General features: G+C 36.0%; 1 protein-coding gene across 1 annotated transcript; it reads right to left on the minus strand.

Annotated features, from left to right (window-relative positions):
* Nucleotides 1-3,617: 3,617 nt before the first annotated feature.
* On the minus strand, nucleotides 3,618-14,247 carry LOC117338917 (protein shisa-5-like). The gene is made up of 4 exons (XM_033900281.1): nucleotides 14,223-14,247; nucleotides 13,679-13,811; nucleotides 13,325-13,476; nucleotides 3,618-3,823 (listed from the first exon to the last, which is right to left on the minus strand). The coding sequence occupies exons 1-4, from the start codon at nucleotides 14,245-14,247 to the stop codon at nucleotides 3,618-3,620; spliced, it is 516 nt and encodes a 171-aa protein (XP_033756172.1).
* Nucleotides 14,248-15,507: the final 1,260 nt, after the last annotated feature.

Here is a 15,507-nt window from a genome sequence, read left to right on the forward strand (position 1 = left end):
TTACCATTGTTAATATCACTATACAATGTACTTGGGACACCTGTCTACACAATCTATACTCATGTGATCACTACCTCGATCTTAATTTCCTAAAAATAACTCGACATTGATCCGCATTGTCGACACCGTCACGCACGTGTTCATACGTACATGTAGATGTGTTGACCCGTGGTAAAAACTAAGACCTAAATTGAAATAGGGTGTAAGAAAATGAACAACAATAACATATATGTTTTGTATGTATTGGCTTTGATAGACCATTCATTGTTTCTGTCAACTAGGACGGACAGGGGTCAGAGACCCATCCTATATCCGTATGTACAATATAAAATCGACCTATACTAAAATGGACATGATTCATATTAATATTAGAGAGTCGTCTCATAACCTTGGCATTGCAATTGGCGGAGTCATGTAGCGATAAACCAGTTTCTAACTAACACCTGTGTCACAGTACCGGAACAATCTGACGACGGTAAGTACTCCCTTTCTTGTATTCAGGGGTCCTTATTAAATATTTAACATTTCGAGTCCAGTCAGTTGATGGTCAATAAGAGAAAATATTGCATTGGTTTCTAATCTATACTCATTTTCATAAAAACGAACAATCAATTCCTTCTGAATATACAATTCTTTATGAGTTATCTATATAGTGGCACTGCCAATGATTATCACCCGATCGAGCACACATACATGTACACACATGTACAAAGCAAGACAGCGACCGCGAGTAACAAAACAGACGTTTTTTTACGTCTTTACATTTTAGGACAAGAACTTGGATTTGTTTGTACTCTCTTGTTTCGTTATATATTCGACTGGTGCCAAATCGATATGGAACGTTAACTGGACGAGGATAATTTGCAATTAAATTAATAACGAAGGCCGCAGGCCTGAGTTATTAATCAAAATTGCAAAATATCCGAGTCCGAGTTGTATATCCTGCAACAATACACGATTCAAAGTTGATTATTTCTATTCTACCATGTACTGTTTAGTTCTGAGATCGACCTGTTTCTAATAGAAAAACAGCAAAGAAACCCCGAGAAAACCTTGTAATTTATTTCTTAAGTATTGCATAATTTGCTGATGAAATATACAGGCAATACAGTACTACGATCAAGAGCATCTATCATATGGCATTTATTTTGAAAAGAAAGAAAAAGGATAAAAAAAAAGAAAAAAAGGAGGGCCTCCGTAGGATTCGAACTCGCGTCGTGATAAAAATTTATTGAAAGACTAACCCATTAGCCCACTCGGCTATAGTAACCTTTTATAAAACGGGTGAATATTAGGTATATAAAATTGTAACAGCTGTGACTCACGAGCGTGTATTATTGGCACGAGCGTGGGTTATTGGAAAATAATACATGGTTTTAAACCAATCAAAACTGGCGTTACATAGCAAACATGGTAGAATATGATGTAAAAGCTAGTGTGAATGTCCATTGCATAACTTGGAATATCATATTACACGGTTCTATTGAGGGAAGTTTACCTGACACTGTACATAGTCACGAGATAAGTCTGGCTATAGTGTTGAGAGACTCCTCCTGATATGGACAAGCCGACGTTGTTGAAATTTGTATAAAGTACACATTTCTAGACCTTCAATTTGAATGGGAGGTGGAAATAATACAATCTCTCCCTGCCTTGGGGGTGTGGCAAAAAAATCTCAACCCGAGGGGACATTCATGAACGTCCAACCCGAGGCTAGCCGAGGGTTGGACCTTCATGAATTCCCCCGAGATACTATTCTGATGTAAACAACAGTTCATCTTGTCATTTCATAAAACTCTGTCTCATACGCATATTTAACATTAAATAAATACGCGGGAACTATTAGTCACGTCACTCAAAAAGTACTTCCGTTAGTACTTCCGGTTTAGAAAGTCAGCGCGTGCAATCTGTCATACCCTAAGGGTTGACAGAGAAATCTGTCACGTCTAAAACTAGAGATAAACCGGTGAACTGTGGGAGAAAGGCTGTTCACACCATGGTTTACGTGTACAATGTACCCCGTGATGGTCATGCTAGACATGTCTAAGCAAACTTTACACTATTCATTATGATAACGCAGAAATCCAATATGAACCAAATGAAGTGCATTGATTGATTGGGATTTTTGCACCTCCATATCCAGATTTTGACATTCATTTCAATCAATTTCGGCTTCATAAATCCCCTCCTATGTATCAGTGTGAACGTTTACAATCCGGTGAATGCTAGAAGGAGAAAACAGATTTATGGTTCAGTTTAATCTATATTTAGCTCGAGTTTATGTGACTGTGAACTTGCATTGAAATGTGCGAATATCTTTTGGCCCAATCATTAGTTAGGGATATCCACATATGTCTTGCATGCTGTGAGGACATCAATTATCAATCAAACTTCCACCACTTAAGAACAAAACAATTTTATTTACAAAAAAAACACAACAAAATATTCTTCCCCAAACAGGGATCATATAACAGCAAGCCATGTGGCATTTTTCAGAAAGAAAATATTCAGTAATATTTGTAGCCATTTAATGATAGCAGTTTATCAATAATATACAATTCAATATTTTATGAGGTAAAATCACGTGTTTTCTAAAAGTTAGACGGAATATTCGATTGTTTAAGATTATTGGAAAAATACGTTTACATTCTGTAAAACATTTGCCTTTATGTTCAGTAAGCAAGTTTTAGTATATGTGACTATTAAATATAATATAGAGTGAATCGGTCAGTGTTTGGATACAGCTATAGGTGTTCTGGGTAAACAACCATGGCCGTCCGTCATATCAGGTTTCAGTAATACTGAGTTAATATTTACGCTTTTTTAGATATAGGTTATAGTTTTCATATATTAAAAAGGAATTTTACAAAATAATGACATTGCAAATGTACTGCCGAAAACATCCCTTGTCCCAAACATATTGTAAGTCTCTTTCCACTTACCAAATTCAAGTTTATCAACGTCGTCGTAATTATGTACCATTGCTGAACAACACAAGATATCCCAAACAAACAAAAAGGTAAAAGCAATCTTCTGATTACAGAAATTAATAACAATATATATATATGTAATAGAAACATCGAACTGGACCAGTTATCAGTAAACTGTCAGCGTGACCAGAATCTGTATGACGGAAACATATTCATGCCGTAGGTCAAAGTGATACAGCCAAATTTATGGCAATGATCTCACACATGTACAGTCACAATCGAAAAGTTCATGAGTGTTCTGAAAGCAATATAAACCGTACTACTTAGCTATACACAGGGAAAATATTAAAATAGAACAAAAATTTCAGAAACGTCCATAATTCCACTCTTCTATTGTGTAAACTGTCTAAAGGCCTTCTTAAATGAATCCATACCCAGCAATACAATCATGTAATTAGCAATGGTGACACTCCTTCCCTGGTAAGGCAAACATATATGTACAGTACTATATCAAATTTCTATCAATACAGGAAATACACGATCAAAATGTATGAAAACACTACAGGTTATGAAAACAAATCCAGATATAGATATTTGAAAAGAATTTGGTCATTTCACCGAAACAGACGCATGCATTCTTTTTTCTTCGTTCGATGTTTCAGGTTCCTCGTTACAGTTCGGAGTACACTAATAAGTAACTGGTTGGCCAGGAACGTTCTGAGGGGGTGGGTAGGCTGGTGGTGCCAGTGGTGGTGGGTAGGCTGGTGGTGCTGCTCCTGGTGGTGGTGGTGGTTGTGGATACACAGCTCCGCCGTATGGATGTGCCCCGTACTGTGGTTGGGGGTAGGCCGGCTGAGGATATCCACCGTAAGGCTGATGTTGATGGGTGTTCACTATGAAAAGAGAACGTCAAGATTTATTTCACTTCAATATGCATAATTATGTTTGATAAAAGTAAAACAATACAATATAAGTGTGTTACTATGTAAGGTTTTGTTACGATGAAAGATATCTTAGCGTATTGTTTTAATGGAGGACATGTTATGCGTAGGATATTTAAGTCTATGGTTTTACTGTAGGATACGTTACGATGTAGGATATTTAAGTCTATGGTTTTACTGTAGGATACGTTACGATGTAGGATATCTAAGTCTATGGTTTACTGTGGGATACGTTACGATGTAGGATATCTTAGTCTGTGATTTACTGTAGGATACGTTACGATGTAGGATATCTAAGTCTGTGATTTACTGTAGGATACGTTACGATGTAGGATATCTAAGTCTATGGTTTACTGTAGGATACGTTACGATGTAGGATACCTACGTCTACGGTTTACTGTAGGATACGTTACGATGTAGGATATCTAAGTCTATGATTTACTGTAGGATACGTTACGATGTAGGATATCTAAGTCTATGATTAACTGTAGGATACGTTACGATGTAGGATATCTAAGTCTGATTTACTGCAGGATACGTTACGATGAAGGATATCTAAGTCTATGGTTTACTGTAGGATACGTTACGATGTAAGATATCTAAGTCTATGGTTATACTGTAGGATACGTTACGATGTAGGATATCTAAGTCTTTGGTTTACAGTAGGATACGTTACGATGTAGGATATCTAAGTCTATGGTTATACTGTAGGGTATTTACGATGTAGGATATCTAAGTCTATAGTTTACTGTAGGATACGTTACGATGTAGGATATCTATGTCTATGATTTACTGTAGGATACGTTACGGTGTAGGATATCTAAGTCTATGGTTCACTGTAGGATACGTTACGATGTAGGATACCTACATCTATGGTTTACTGTAGGATACGTTACGATGTAGGATATCTAAGTCTGTGGTTTACTGTAGGATACGTTACGATGTAGGATATCTAAGTCTATGGTTTACTGTAGGATACCTTACGATGTAGGATATCTAAGTCTATGGTTTACTGTAGGATACGTTACGATGTAGGATATCTAAGTCTATGGTTTACTGTAGGATACGTTACGATGTAGGATATCTAAGTCTATGGTTTACTGTAGGATACCTTACGATGTTGGATATCTTAGTCTGTGATTTACTGTAGGATACGTTACGATGTAGGATATCTAAGTCTGTGATTTACTGTAGGATACGTTACGATGTAGGATATCTAAGTCTATGGTTTACTGTAGGATACGTTACGATGTAGGATACCTACGTCTACGGTTTACTGTAGGATACGTTACAATGTAGGATATCTAAGTCTATGATTTACTGTAGGATACGTTACGATGTAGGATATCTAAGTCTATGATTAACTGTAGGATACGTTACGATGTAGGAGATCTAAGTCTGATTTACTGCAGGATACGTTACGATGTAGGATACCTAAGTCTATGGTTTACTGTAGGATACGTTACGATGTAAGATATCTAAGTCTATGGTTATACTGTAGGATACGTTACGATGTAGGATATCTAAGTCTTTGGTTTACAGTAGGATACGTTACGATATAGGATATCTAAGTCTATGGTTTACTGTAGGATACGTTACGATGTAGGATATCTAAGTCTATGGTTATACTGTAGGGTATTTACGATGTAGGATATCTAAGTCTATAGTTTACTGTAGGATACGTTACGATGTAGGATATCTATGTCTATGATTTACTGTAGGATACGTTACGATGTAGGATATCTAAGTCTATGGTTCACTGTAGGATACGTTACGATGTAGGATATCTAAGTCTATGGTTTACTGTAGGATACGTTACGATGTAGGATATCTAAGTCTATGGTTTACTGTAGGATACGTTACGATGTAGGATATCTAAGTCTATGGTTTACTGTAGGATACCTTACGATGTAGGATATCTAAGTCTATGGTTTACTGTAGGATACGTTACGATGTAGGATATCTAAGTCTATGGTTTACTGTAGGATACGTTACGATGTAGGATATCTAAGTCTATGGTTTACTGTAGGATACCGTTACGATGTAGGATATCTAAGTCTATGGTTTACTGTAGGATACGTTACGATGTAGGATATCTAAGTCTATGGTTTACCTGTAGGATACGTTACGATGTAGGATATCTAAGTCTATGGTTTACTGTAGGATACGTTACGATGTAGGATATCTAAGTCTATGGTTTACTGTAGGATACGTTACGATGTAGGATATCTAAGTCTATGGTTTACTGTAGGATACGTTACGATGTAGGATATCTAAGTCTATGGTTTACTGTAGGATACGTTACGATGTAGGATATCTAAGTATATGGTTTACTGTAGGATACGTTACGATGTAGGATATCTAAGTCTATGGTTTACTGTAGGATACGTTACGATGTAGGATATCTAAGTCTATGGTTTACTGTAGGATACGTTACGATGTAGGATATCTAAGTCTATGATTTACTGTAGGATACGTTACGATGTAGGATATCTAAGTCTATGGTTTACTATAGGATACGTTACGATGTAGGATATCTAAGTCTATGATTTACTGTAGGATACGTTACGATGTAGGATATCTAAGTCTATGGTTTACTGTAGGATACGTTACGATGTAGGATATCTAAGTCTATGATTTACTGTAGGATACGTTACGATGTAGGATATCTAAGTCCGTGGTTTACTGTAGGATACGTTACGATGTAGGATATCTAAGTCTATGGTTTACTGTAGGATACGTTACGATGTAAAATGGAGATCTGAAGTACGTGGTTACTGTAGGATACGTTCCGATGTAGGATTATGTAAGTCTCTGGTTTACTGTTGGGGAAAAAATTTGTAATATCTAAATTCTTCTTTAGGGAATATTGGTTTTTAAATAAAACTTGGGTAGTTGAAAAAAAAAATTAAAAACTTCGTTGTTGAAGTGTTAAAACCCCAATAGTGGAAATACAACAGGGGGTATTTGGTTAAAATCAACCTTGGGAGGATGGGGGGAAAAAAGTAAAACCCCCTAACCCCAAACGTTGGTGGATCCCCTAGAAAAGGTTGTTAAACAGAACCCCCCCAGAGGTTGTGAAGGCTCAAACCCCCCAGCCAGCGTCCCCCGGGGAAAACCCGTACCCGCGATCCGCCGGCGGGCCCCCCAAAACCCTCGCCCGCGACCCCCTCGGCGGCCCGCAAACCCGCTCGCCAGCGATTCCCCCCCCCGAAGGACAAAAGAAACCGAAACCCTTTTTTTTTCCTGTGGAAGGCCAAATTTTAAGACGTTCGCGGAAAACGGTTTTAAAAACGACCGTGGGGGGGAAAAACAAAATCAAAAGGAAAGTCGAAAATGGAAAACAAAAATTCATTTTTTAAATAAAATGAAAAGGAAAACCAAATTTTTTTTCAACAGAAAAAATTTTCGGAGAATGTAAAAAGTAAAGGTTTTTTTAAAAAAAAGTTTTTGTTTTTTTCAAATTTTTTTGCTTTTTTTTAAGTCAACAGGTTAATGGACGTAAAAGGAAAGAAAATTTTTTTTTTAACAAAAAAATTTTGATTTAATTTCAATAAAAAAGGTTAAAAAAAAGTTTTTTTATACAACCTGTATCAAAAAAGGGGCCCTACGGAAGTTAGGATCAAAACAAAACATTGATTTTTTTAAAAAATTTAAGTACCCTATAAAATTATTTTAAGTGTTTTTTTTTGGTTAATTCCCAAAAAATTTTACAAAAAGTTTAGCTACGGGGGAAAAAACCCTTCCCTTTTTTTTCACCTTAAAATGAAATTTTTAATAAAAAAGGTTCTCAGTTTTTGATTGGTGGTTGAAATTTTAATTTTAAAAAATGGGGGGAAAACGTATGTTGGGGGGTTTAAAAAAAGGGAAATTTTTTATAAAAAAAGGAATAAAGAAAAAAACCCCCCCAGGGTTAACCAACGAAGTTTTGTTTTAACCAAAAAATTTATTTTGTTTTTCCTAAAGAAATTTATTTTGAAATGGCATGGGTCATTTTTTACATTTTTTTAAACCAAAAAAATTTTTTGGGCCGGGAAAAGGGTTTAAAATTTTTTTTTTAACTATTTTTAAAAAATTTTGTATTTTTCCCACCGGGTTTTGGGAAAAGGTAAACCAAAAAAGTTTTGTTTGAATTTTTCCCCTACATATGGATTTTATTAGATTAAGTATTCTGATATATTTCTAAGTTGTTTGTCTTTTTGGTGTATCATACAGTACATGTACATGGTTAGCTGGATCGTATGAAAGAGGAACATGACGCAATTTGGCCTGTTTCGACCTAAAGGTGACCATTTTCAAATAAAAAGTAGTTCTCAGATTTGATATTCGGTGGTGTCAATAACATGGGGGAAGACGTAGTTGATGAAATATTTAAGTTTGGATGTCAATTATACTAACTACATGAATAATAGAAAACAAAACCATCAGTTTATGCAGCATACGGAAGATTAAGAGATCAAACCACCAACATTTATCTATTTTGCATACATATGTACATATCTACAAGTTGCGAAGCTCACAGCGATGACAACTGAGCAAAATATGAGTGCAATATATATGTTTATATCTATTTTGGTATACGGTGATGTAGATTCGCAATAAGTCACGTGATATTTCACATGTACTCTAGTTAAGCTCTCGCTAGCGCTGTGCGCGAACAATCATTTATCTTATATACATTTTTGCGTGGTATATCCACTTAAAGTATCGTAGTTATGTATGATGTATCAAAATAAAGAAGGCAATTCGTTCTGTCAGTGAAACATTTTCTTTGATATAGGCAGGATTTGAAATGTGGTCGAATTGTACGATCGCCAGCCGTTATGTAGCCATACCCGTCTGAGTTACCTACAAATGTATTCAATGCTCGGTAAACGTCGTAGTATGCACAATGCACGCGCAATGTACAGGGTACCGAGACAGTTTTTCGACGGCTGGCGATGGGCAGTATACACTGATACATGTAGGCTTAGTTTGTTGTTCAATCCATTCATATATATATAATATTTATGTAATTCTCTGAATGAAATATTTGAAATGAACTGTGGTCATCCTTATCATTTACATAAGCTGAGACGGTAAAATGTACTGTATTGTAAACTTATTAATCTGTATATCACCCGTTTGATAGGTAACCAGTCTTGACATTTTTCATAAAATGAAAACACATTTGTTTTGAACAACCGAACCCATAACGTATGTCTCATATATACATTATACATGTACATGTACATTTGTATGTGCTTGTTGAAACAAATACATGTACATGATTTATTACGGATAATGTTGTTATTATGATTAGTATTATGTGTATATACAATGTATATGTAAATTGTATATGCATGTTTGGGTAAAATATCCAAGTTCGTCCTTATTAAAGTAATATGAAGATCAATAAATAAGTGTATCACGATATCGATCTATATAGGCTATGTCTGATGTCCAATCCTATTGACTTAACATCTCGTCAATAAGATGTGTTGAAATTAAAAATATGGATACTGAGTGTTCTATTTTCTTACGAAACCTGACATAAATAGTTACCCTGATTTTTTTATTTAGACATATTTTTATTGTAACTAATATGTATATAAGAGATTGGGCAAAAACCACCTTTCCCGACACAAGTATACATGAAGATGGCAAGATGGCATAATATAATATTTTAATATAATATTATTTTTTAACATGTTTACAAATTGGTTTAGCGGGAGAGAGAGAGAGAGAGGACGGGGGGGGGGGGGGGGGGGGGGGGGGGGGGGGGGGGGGGGGGGGGGGGGGGGGGTATATATAAAGATATAGTGAAAGTAATTGCTCTTATTTCAATGCACGTGTATATCTTGATATGTTGCAACCATTAAACCAATACGTACAATGTACATATCATAAATGTATAACTTTCAACAATACAAATTACGTACCTAATTTAAATCTAAAATATATAAATGATTTAAGAATGATTAATACAATTATCATCGCATACGGATTTAACGGGTTTTACTTCCGCTATTACGGCCTCAAAAGGAAAACGGCAGGTGCCTTATTCTAAAAGACCTAAATGTAAGAGGTGAGATACAGGTAGACTAGTAAACATGGAGCATAGGCTAAATCCTTATGTAACAACATTCCGCCCGCAGGTAAAAAAACAGCTGTAGGGGTCCGATGGGGTCACTGCGATACAGGTATACTCGCTATTGTAATCAAAATCTGTGATTGGCAGATGTTAACAGCAGGTGAAAACATTTCTATAACGGTAACTACACTGTACACGACCGGTATTTGTCCTGTGTATAGAGGATTTATCTATATCACATTGATTAACTCCAATCATGATTTGTAAATGACGCGATTTTAACCACGTGGTCTCCATACACACAGTTTTATTTGGATACTATAACACATGGAAATGTGTTACACGAGGAACATTAACATTGTATCACACGTACATATATATGAATAAACAATCCAGTTACAAAAACATAATATTCATAGGATTATATTACATACACGTAATCAAAGAAGATATTTTTTTAGAAAAAAAAAGACAAACCATTTAGAACTTCCGTTTATAATTATGACCTTAAACAGACCTTTGGTTTAGTTTTATTTGGATTTGGGCGGTAATAATTTAGAATATGTAATTTCTTGCCAATTTTCAATGATTGCGTTTTTACAGGAAAACAGATAATAGTACTCATCTCCTACATTCTCTGAAGACAAGGTTCATATCTTCTCCTGAAACTCTTTGTTACCTACCAGTTTCAATGGAAAATTTCAATTACATGTACGTACACTGTGTATCTAATACAATTACAGTTAATCTAATCTCAGGCTTCATCGGACATAAAATGGACTGGTCAATAGCTCGGTGAAGGAGGAAATACTTCACATTGTTTGGGTGTTAGGCCTTGATAATAATGGTGACTTTCGCATAGTCAGTACGTATTTTTTTTTTTTATACTTCCGAAATAAAAAGGACAGGAAATATTTCCATGTTGTCGTTATAATTTATTAAAATTTGTATAAAATGTGTTTTTGTTGACGTTTTTATCACGAATATTGGACTACACACACAATCATTCTGTGTTCTATGTAGTTTAAACTGTATTTTATTTGACAATTTCCATTTAATAGCATATATACAACAAAAGATATACATACATACGTATATACTATTATGCTCGGTCTTGTAATCAAAGACCGTACTACATGTATTTCTTTGCTGGCAAAAAGAGATCGGGAAGGCAATCGATTATCCTTTACAAAAGTGTTCGATATCTCACATAATAATTTTGTACCAGGCTGCTAAAATGGTAACAATTTTTTCAATTCTTTATTAGTCTTGCGAGTATACATCTCATCAACATCATACGATTACAAAAAATATAATTCAAGTCAGCTCGAGTAGAGCAATGCACTTGTGACGATTTTTTTTTCTGATAAGAAAGTAATTAAATGATTAGCTACTATAGTTGGGAAACTATTAGCACTGATTTCGATATCTACCGGTAATATACATGTAAGTGTATGTCCGTGATATTAGCCATGCAAGAGATGACCCCGATGGACACATAAATAATGATAGTAATAAAAACACAATATCTTTAGGCCGTGGATTTAAAACTACGAAATGTTCAAATAATTGTGAAGTTTATGAAACTTACTACAGAAATTCAAAGATAATTTTCTCAAACGGACATGTTGCTAGCTAAATACTCCAAATGTCTACGTAAAAATAAGTCGAGATCAAAATAACGAGCCCCTTATGTGGCCTCTCCGAGGTCATGCACAAAACGACATCTATACAAAGGTCAGCTAAATCAGAATTGTAATAATGCTGCCGTGGACACGTGGCTCATTGTCCACTATTAAAATGGTTACCGGATTGAGCACATTTCCGTGTTCCCCATATCCCACTCGAGGTGCACAAAAATTCTGACCAAGATCCGACCGTCCTAAGTACTCTAGAAATGATGACAAAACCGCCTTTTGACCCGTCCCCATTCCGTAAGAATGAAATAATGCTACTGCGGACACTTGGTTCATTGTCCACCATTAACCGGAATAATTACCTTTTGTTTTCCCAAAGAAGACGGTCACCAGTTAGCAGTCACAGGATACATTTACAATGTATTGACTCAGCTCCTAACACTAAATGACGACTATATCCAATATTACTGGATTTATGACTCGTGAGTGATCTTGCACATGCATGAAAATAGTCTATTTGAACTTTAATAACTACAATATTTCCCTACAAATAGTTTTTATCAAAATGGTCGACATCAAGTACACTGTCATATTGTACAACATTGCAGATATTATTCAACTTATAACATAGATTTCATGAGCAATACATTACACGTATGAATTTGTATCTCATAGTTGAGGTACATCATCCAATAAATACTTACGATGGACGATACAACTGAAAACATATACATGGTCATTAAAGTATGATTAATCGACACCAGGCTGTTGAAAGTCTACCGTCATTACTGATTGAGCGGGTCCTATTCAATTCCGCTCGAGCGGGTCCGCTACAATTCCGTTCGAGCGGGTCCGCTACAAGTCCGCTCGAGCGGGCCCGCTACAAGCCCGCCCGGCGAGCGGGTCCGATACAAGTCCGCTCGAGCGGGCCCGCTACAAGCCCGCCCGGCGAGCGGGTCCGATACAAGTCCGCTCAAGCCCGCTACAAAACCGCTCAAGCCCGCTGCGAACCCGCTCAAGCCCGCTCGAAGCCCGCCCAAATCCCGCGGCAATCCCGCTACAAACCCGCGCAAATTCTGAGCGGAGGGCTGCGCGGGTCAACGCTCTGTGAGCGTTTGAGTACCAAATCACCCTCCTCGTACTGTACATGTACCAGTGAGCAATGGTATGATTTCAGGAATGTTTAGGACAACTGTTTAATCTCTTTCGTCTTGTTTCTACATATATGAAAAAAAGCTCACTTAGCGTGGTTTTAGCTTTTTGAAGAGGTCTATACAAGAAAGAGCGTGCACGAGCTATTACGGTTAACTGGACACAGTCACGTTATGACTTGGAAGGCTAACATATCAGCACATAATTGATAGGAAAGACAATATCTTTGGATTTCTTTTACAACATATACCTGCTCTTTAGCAACCTACGAGTAGTAAATATGTTAGAGAACTTAAGTTTCTGTAATGTCAGCCTTATGATTATCATGTCAATTTCAAGAAATTCTATTGTCATTGAATGCGACAAACGAAACAGATATATGACAACGCCTATCTAAGTCGTCTCATTATAAACATATATCAAAGTAAGACATCTTTGGCTTAGCCTCCATGTAACACAAATACAAATTATAATTTACATACATAGACAATTATACATAATTCACTAGTAGATAACCATATAAATGTATTAGTGAGATCACTCAGATAGACTTTGACGTGGTATAATAATGCTATTGACAATAACACTCACCAACAGTGACGTTTCCCCCAGGCGCACCTGTACGCCCCGCAACAATAACGCCAGTTCTTCTCGTATTGCATTTCTTGATGACGATGATGATTACGACGATGCAGGCAATGAAGAAGACGCATCCGACGACTGCTCCGGCAATAGTACCCGCACTTAAAAAAAAAATGAATCAAAATGCAATAACAGCGAATACATGAAATTAATATTTCGGGAAAATAATTTCTAGCCTCTCAGACGTGTAATGTAATGTCATTCTGAGATGAAAGTGCTAAATGCAGACATGTATGCGCATGGATGTGGAATACATATATTTTCAAATGAAACCGATGCCAGATGTTACGATTTGATACCTACGTCGATGCACAGCATTCCCTGTCGTAGTAATAACCACAACAGCCTTCATTACAGTATACGTAGTAGGTGTAGTAGGTGTAGTAGTAGTAACCGTAGTAGGTGTAGGCGGCAGAACAGACTTCAGCAGACACACCTGTAACGAGAACATGGGTACCGTCAGTCAGGTATCTCAGCTGAGAAATAACCTTTGTCTATAAAAGCCAATGTAATGCTTAAATTGGTAATCTAGGTAGAATATAACTCCTACATCCAACAGGTTAAAAGAGGCGATAGAATATCATGGGTACCTCAATCATATACTGATGTATAAATGCGGTTTTCATTCATGAGTGAAAGTTTTTGGTCATTTAAAAACAGGTTTGTAACAAATTATAACAGACATAAATGTGATTTTCAATAACAGTTCAATGCTTTAATATATATTATGAGTAAACAATTGCATAAATTGCCATATGACCTTCTTAAAGTGACTATAATGTTAACAATCACTATGAGAAAAATATATTTTCCAAGAGTATGTCCAAAAACACTTTCTATCAATTACTCCAATTGGAAGTTACTGCAGCCATTTTGAGTGATATATGAAATAAAAAAATATAGACAATTTAATTTTATTCATATATTACCTCTCGTAACCCTGATCTGCGTGTGCCTGAAAGTCGAGTAGGGAACAACATGGCGGATGCAATTATGAAAAGGCGGCAAGGGCCTAAAAATACTTAACGGAAAGTGTCTGGAAGCGTGAGAGGAATGAATCAGATCATAAAAGAGGACGGGCCAGAATATACATTAGAGAGGAGATAGATGATGAACGATGAAAGGAGAACTTTGACTTAATACGGATTCGGAATTTCTGAAGATGTTACTTGACAGGTTAACTTTAATGTGATTAGTCATAACGTATCCGATTTATCAATTATCTAAAGTTTAAGTCATGAACCTGTTATGAACAACTCTACAATATTTACTTTCTGATACAGGCTGAAAGACAATAGCCGTATCTTTCGCTTGAATTTTCTATCGAAAACTTTTCGTTAAGGAACGCAGGATGGGGACCAATAGGGTTTTTCGTTATTTAGTTTAGTTTAGTTCAGAAGTTTATTGTAGATGTTTCAGATATTAAAAAATATGATGGTGCTGGTGATATTTATATAATCTAATAATTTCCCTGATGATAAACATGAACTTGATAACAATCAGTGTATTACATATACTTTATAGAAATATGGCGGTAGAAGTCCCTGATATTAGTATTATTATATATAAATATTACAGCAGAGTCACCGTGAAAAAATATTTATAATATTCTATATACAACACAAACTTAACATTCAATGATGATCACGACACAAATTGCCACATGCATTCAAACACCTAAAAGCTAAGAGATCAACGGCCTAATAGACAGATGCATTTTAGGTAGGTGAAAATGTATGGAGTTTCATACTGTTACACAAAACACAAATATACCGAATTTATTCTGACTGGGGGCTGTTGTACAGCAAAACTAGAAAGCTATCACCAGATTATATTGATGTATGTAGGTAAAAAGTTTTTCATATACTCCACCTATAAAGCCTCATCAACAGGGACGGTACGTCAAATTTAATACTCTGGTAATTTTTTTTATTTTATTTATTTTTTATGCATGCAAATGTTTTATTTCCATGAATGAACTATTGTATTGATTTTATGAGAACTTTGGATAGGAAATGCGATAGGTGGTCAGTATCATTAGTGACTTTGTTGCTGCTTTTGTTGAGAAGAGGCTCCTTGGTCGGGAAAGAATAAGCCAAGCTGAGGGTATAGACGAGTGTAATGCTTTCTTA

The sequence above is a fragment of the Pecten maximus genome, chromosome 12 (assembly GCF_902652985.1).
Source record: "Pecten maximus chromosome 12, xPecMax1.1, whole genome shotgun sequence".
NCBI lineage: Eukaryota > Metazoa > Mollusca > Bivalvia > Pectinida > Pectinidae > Pecten > Pecten maximus.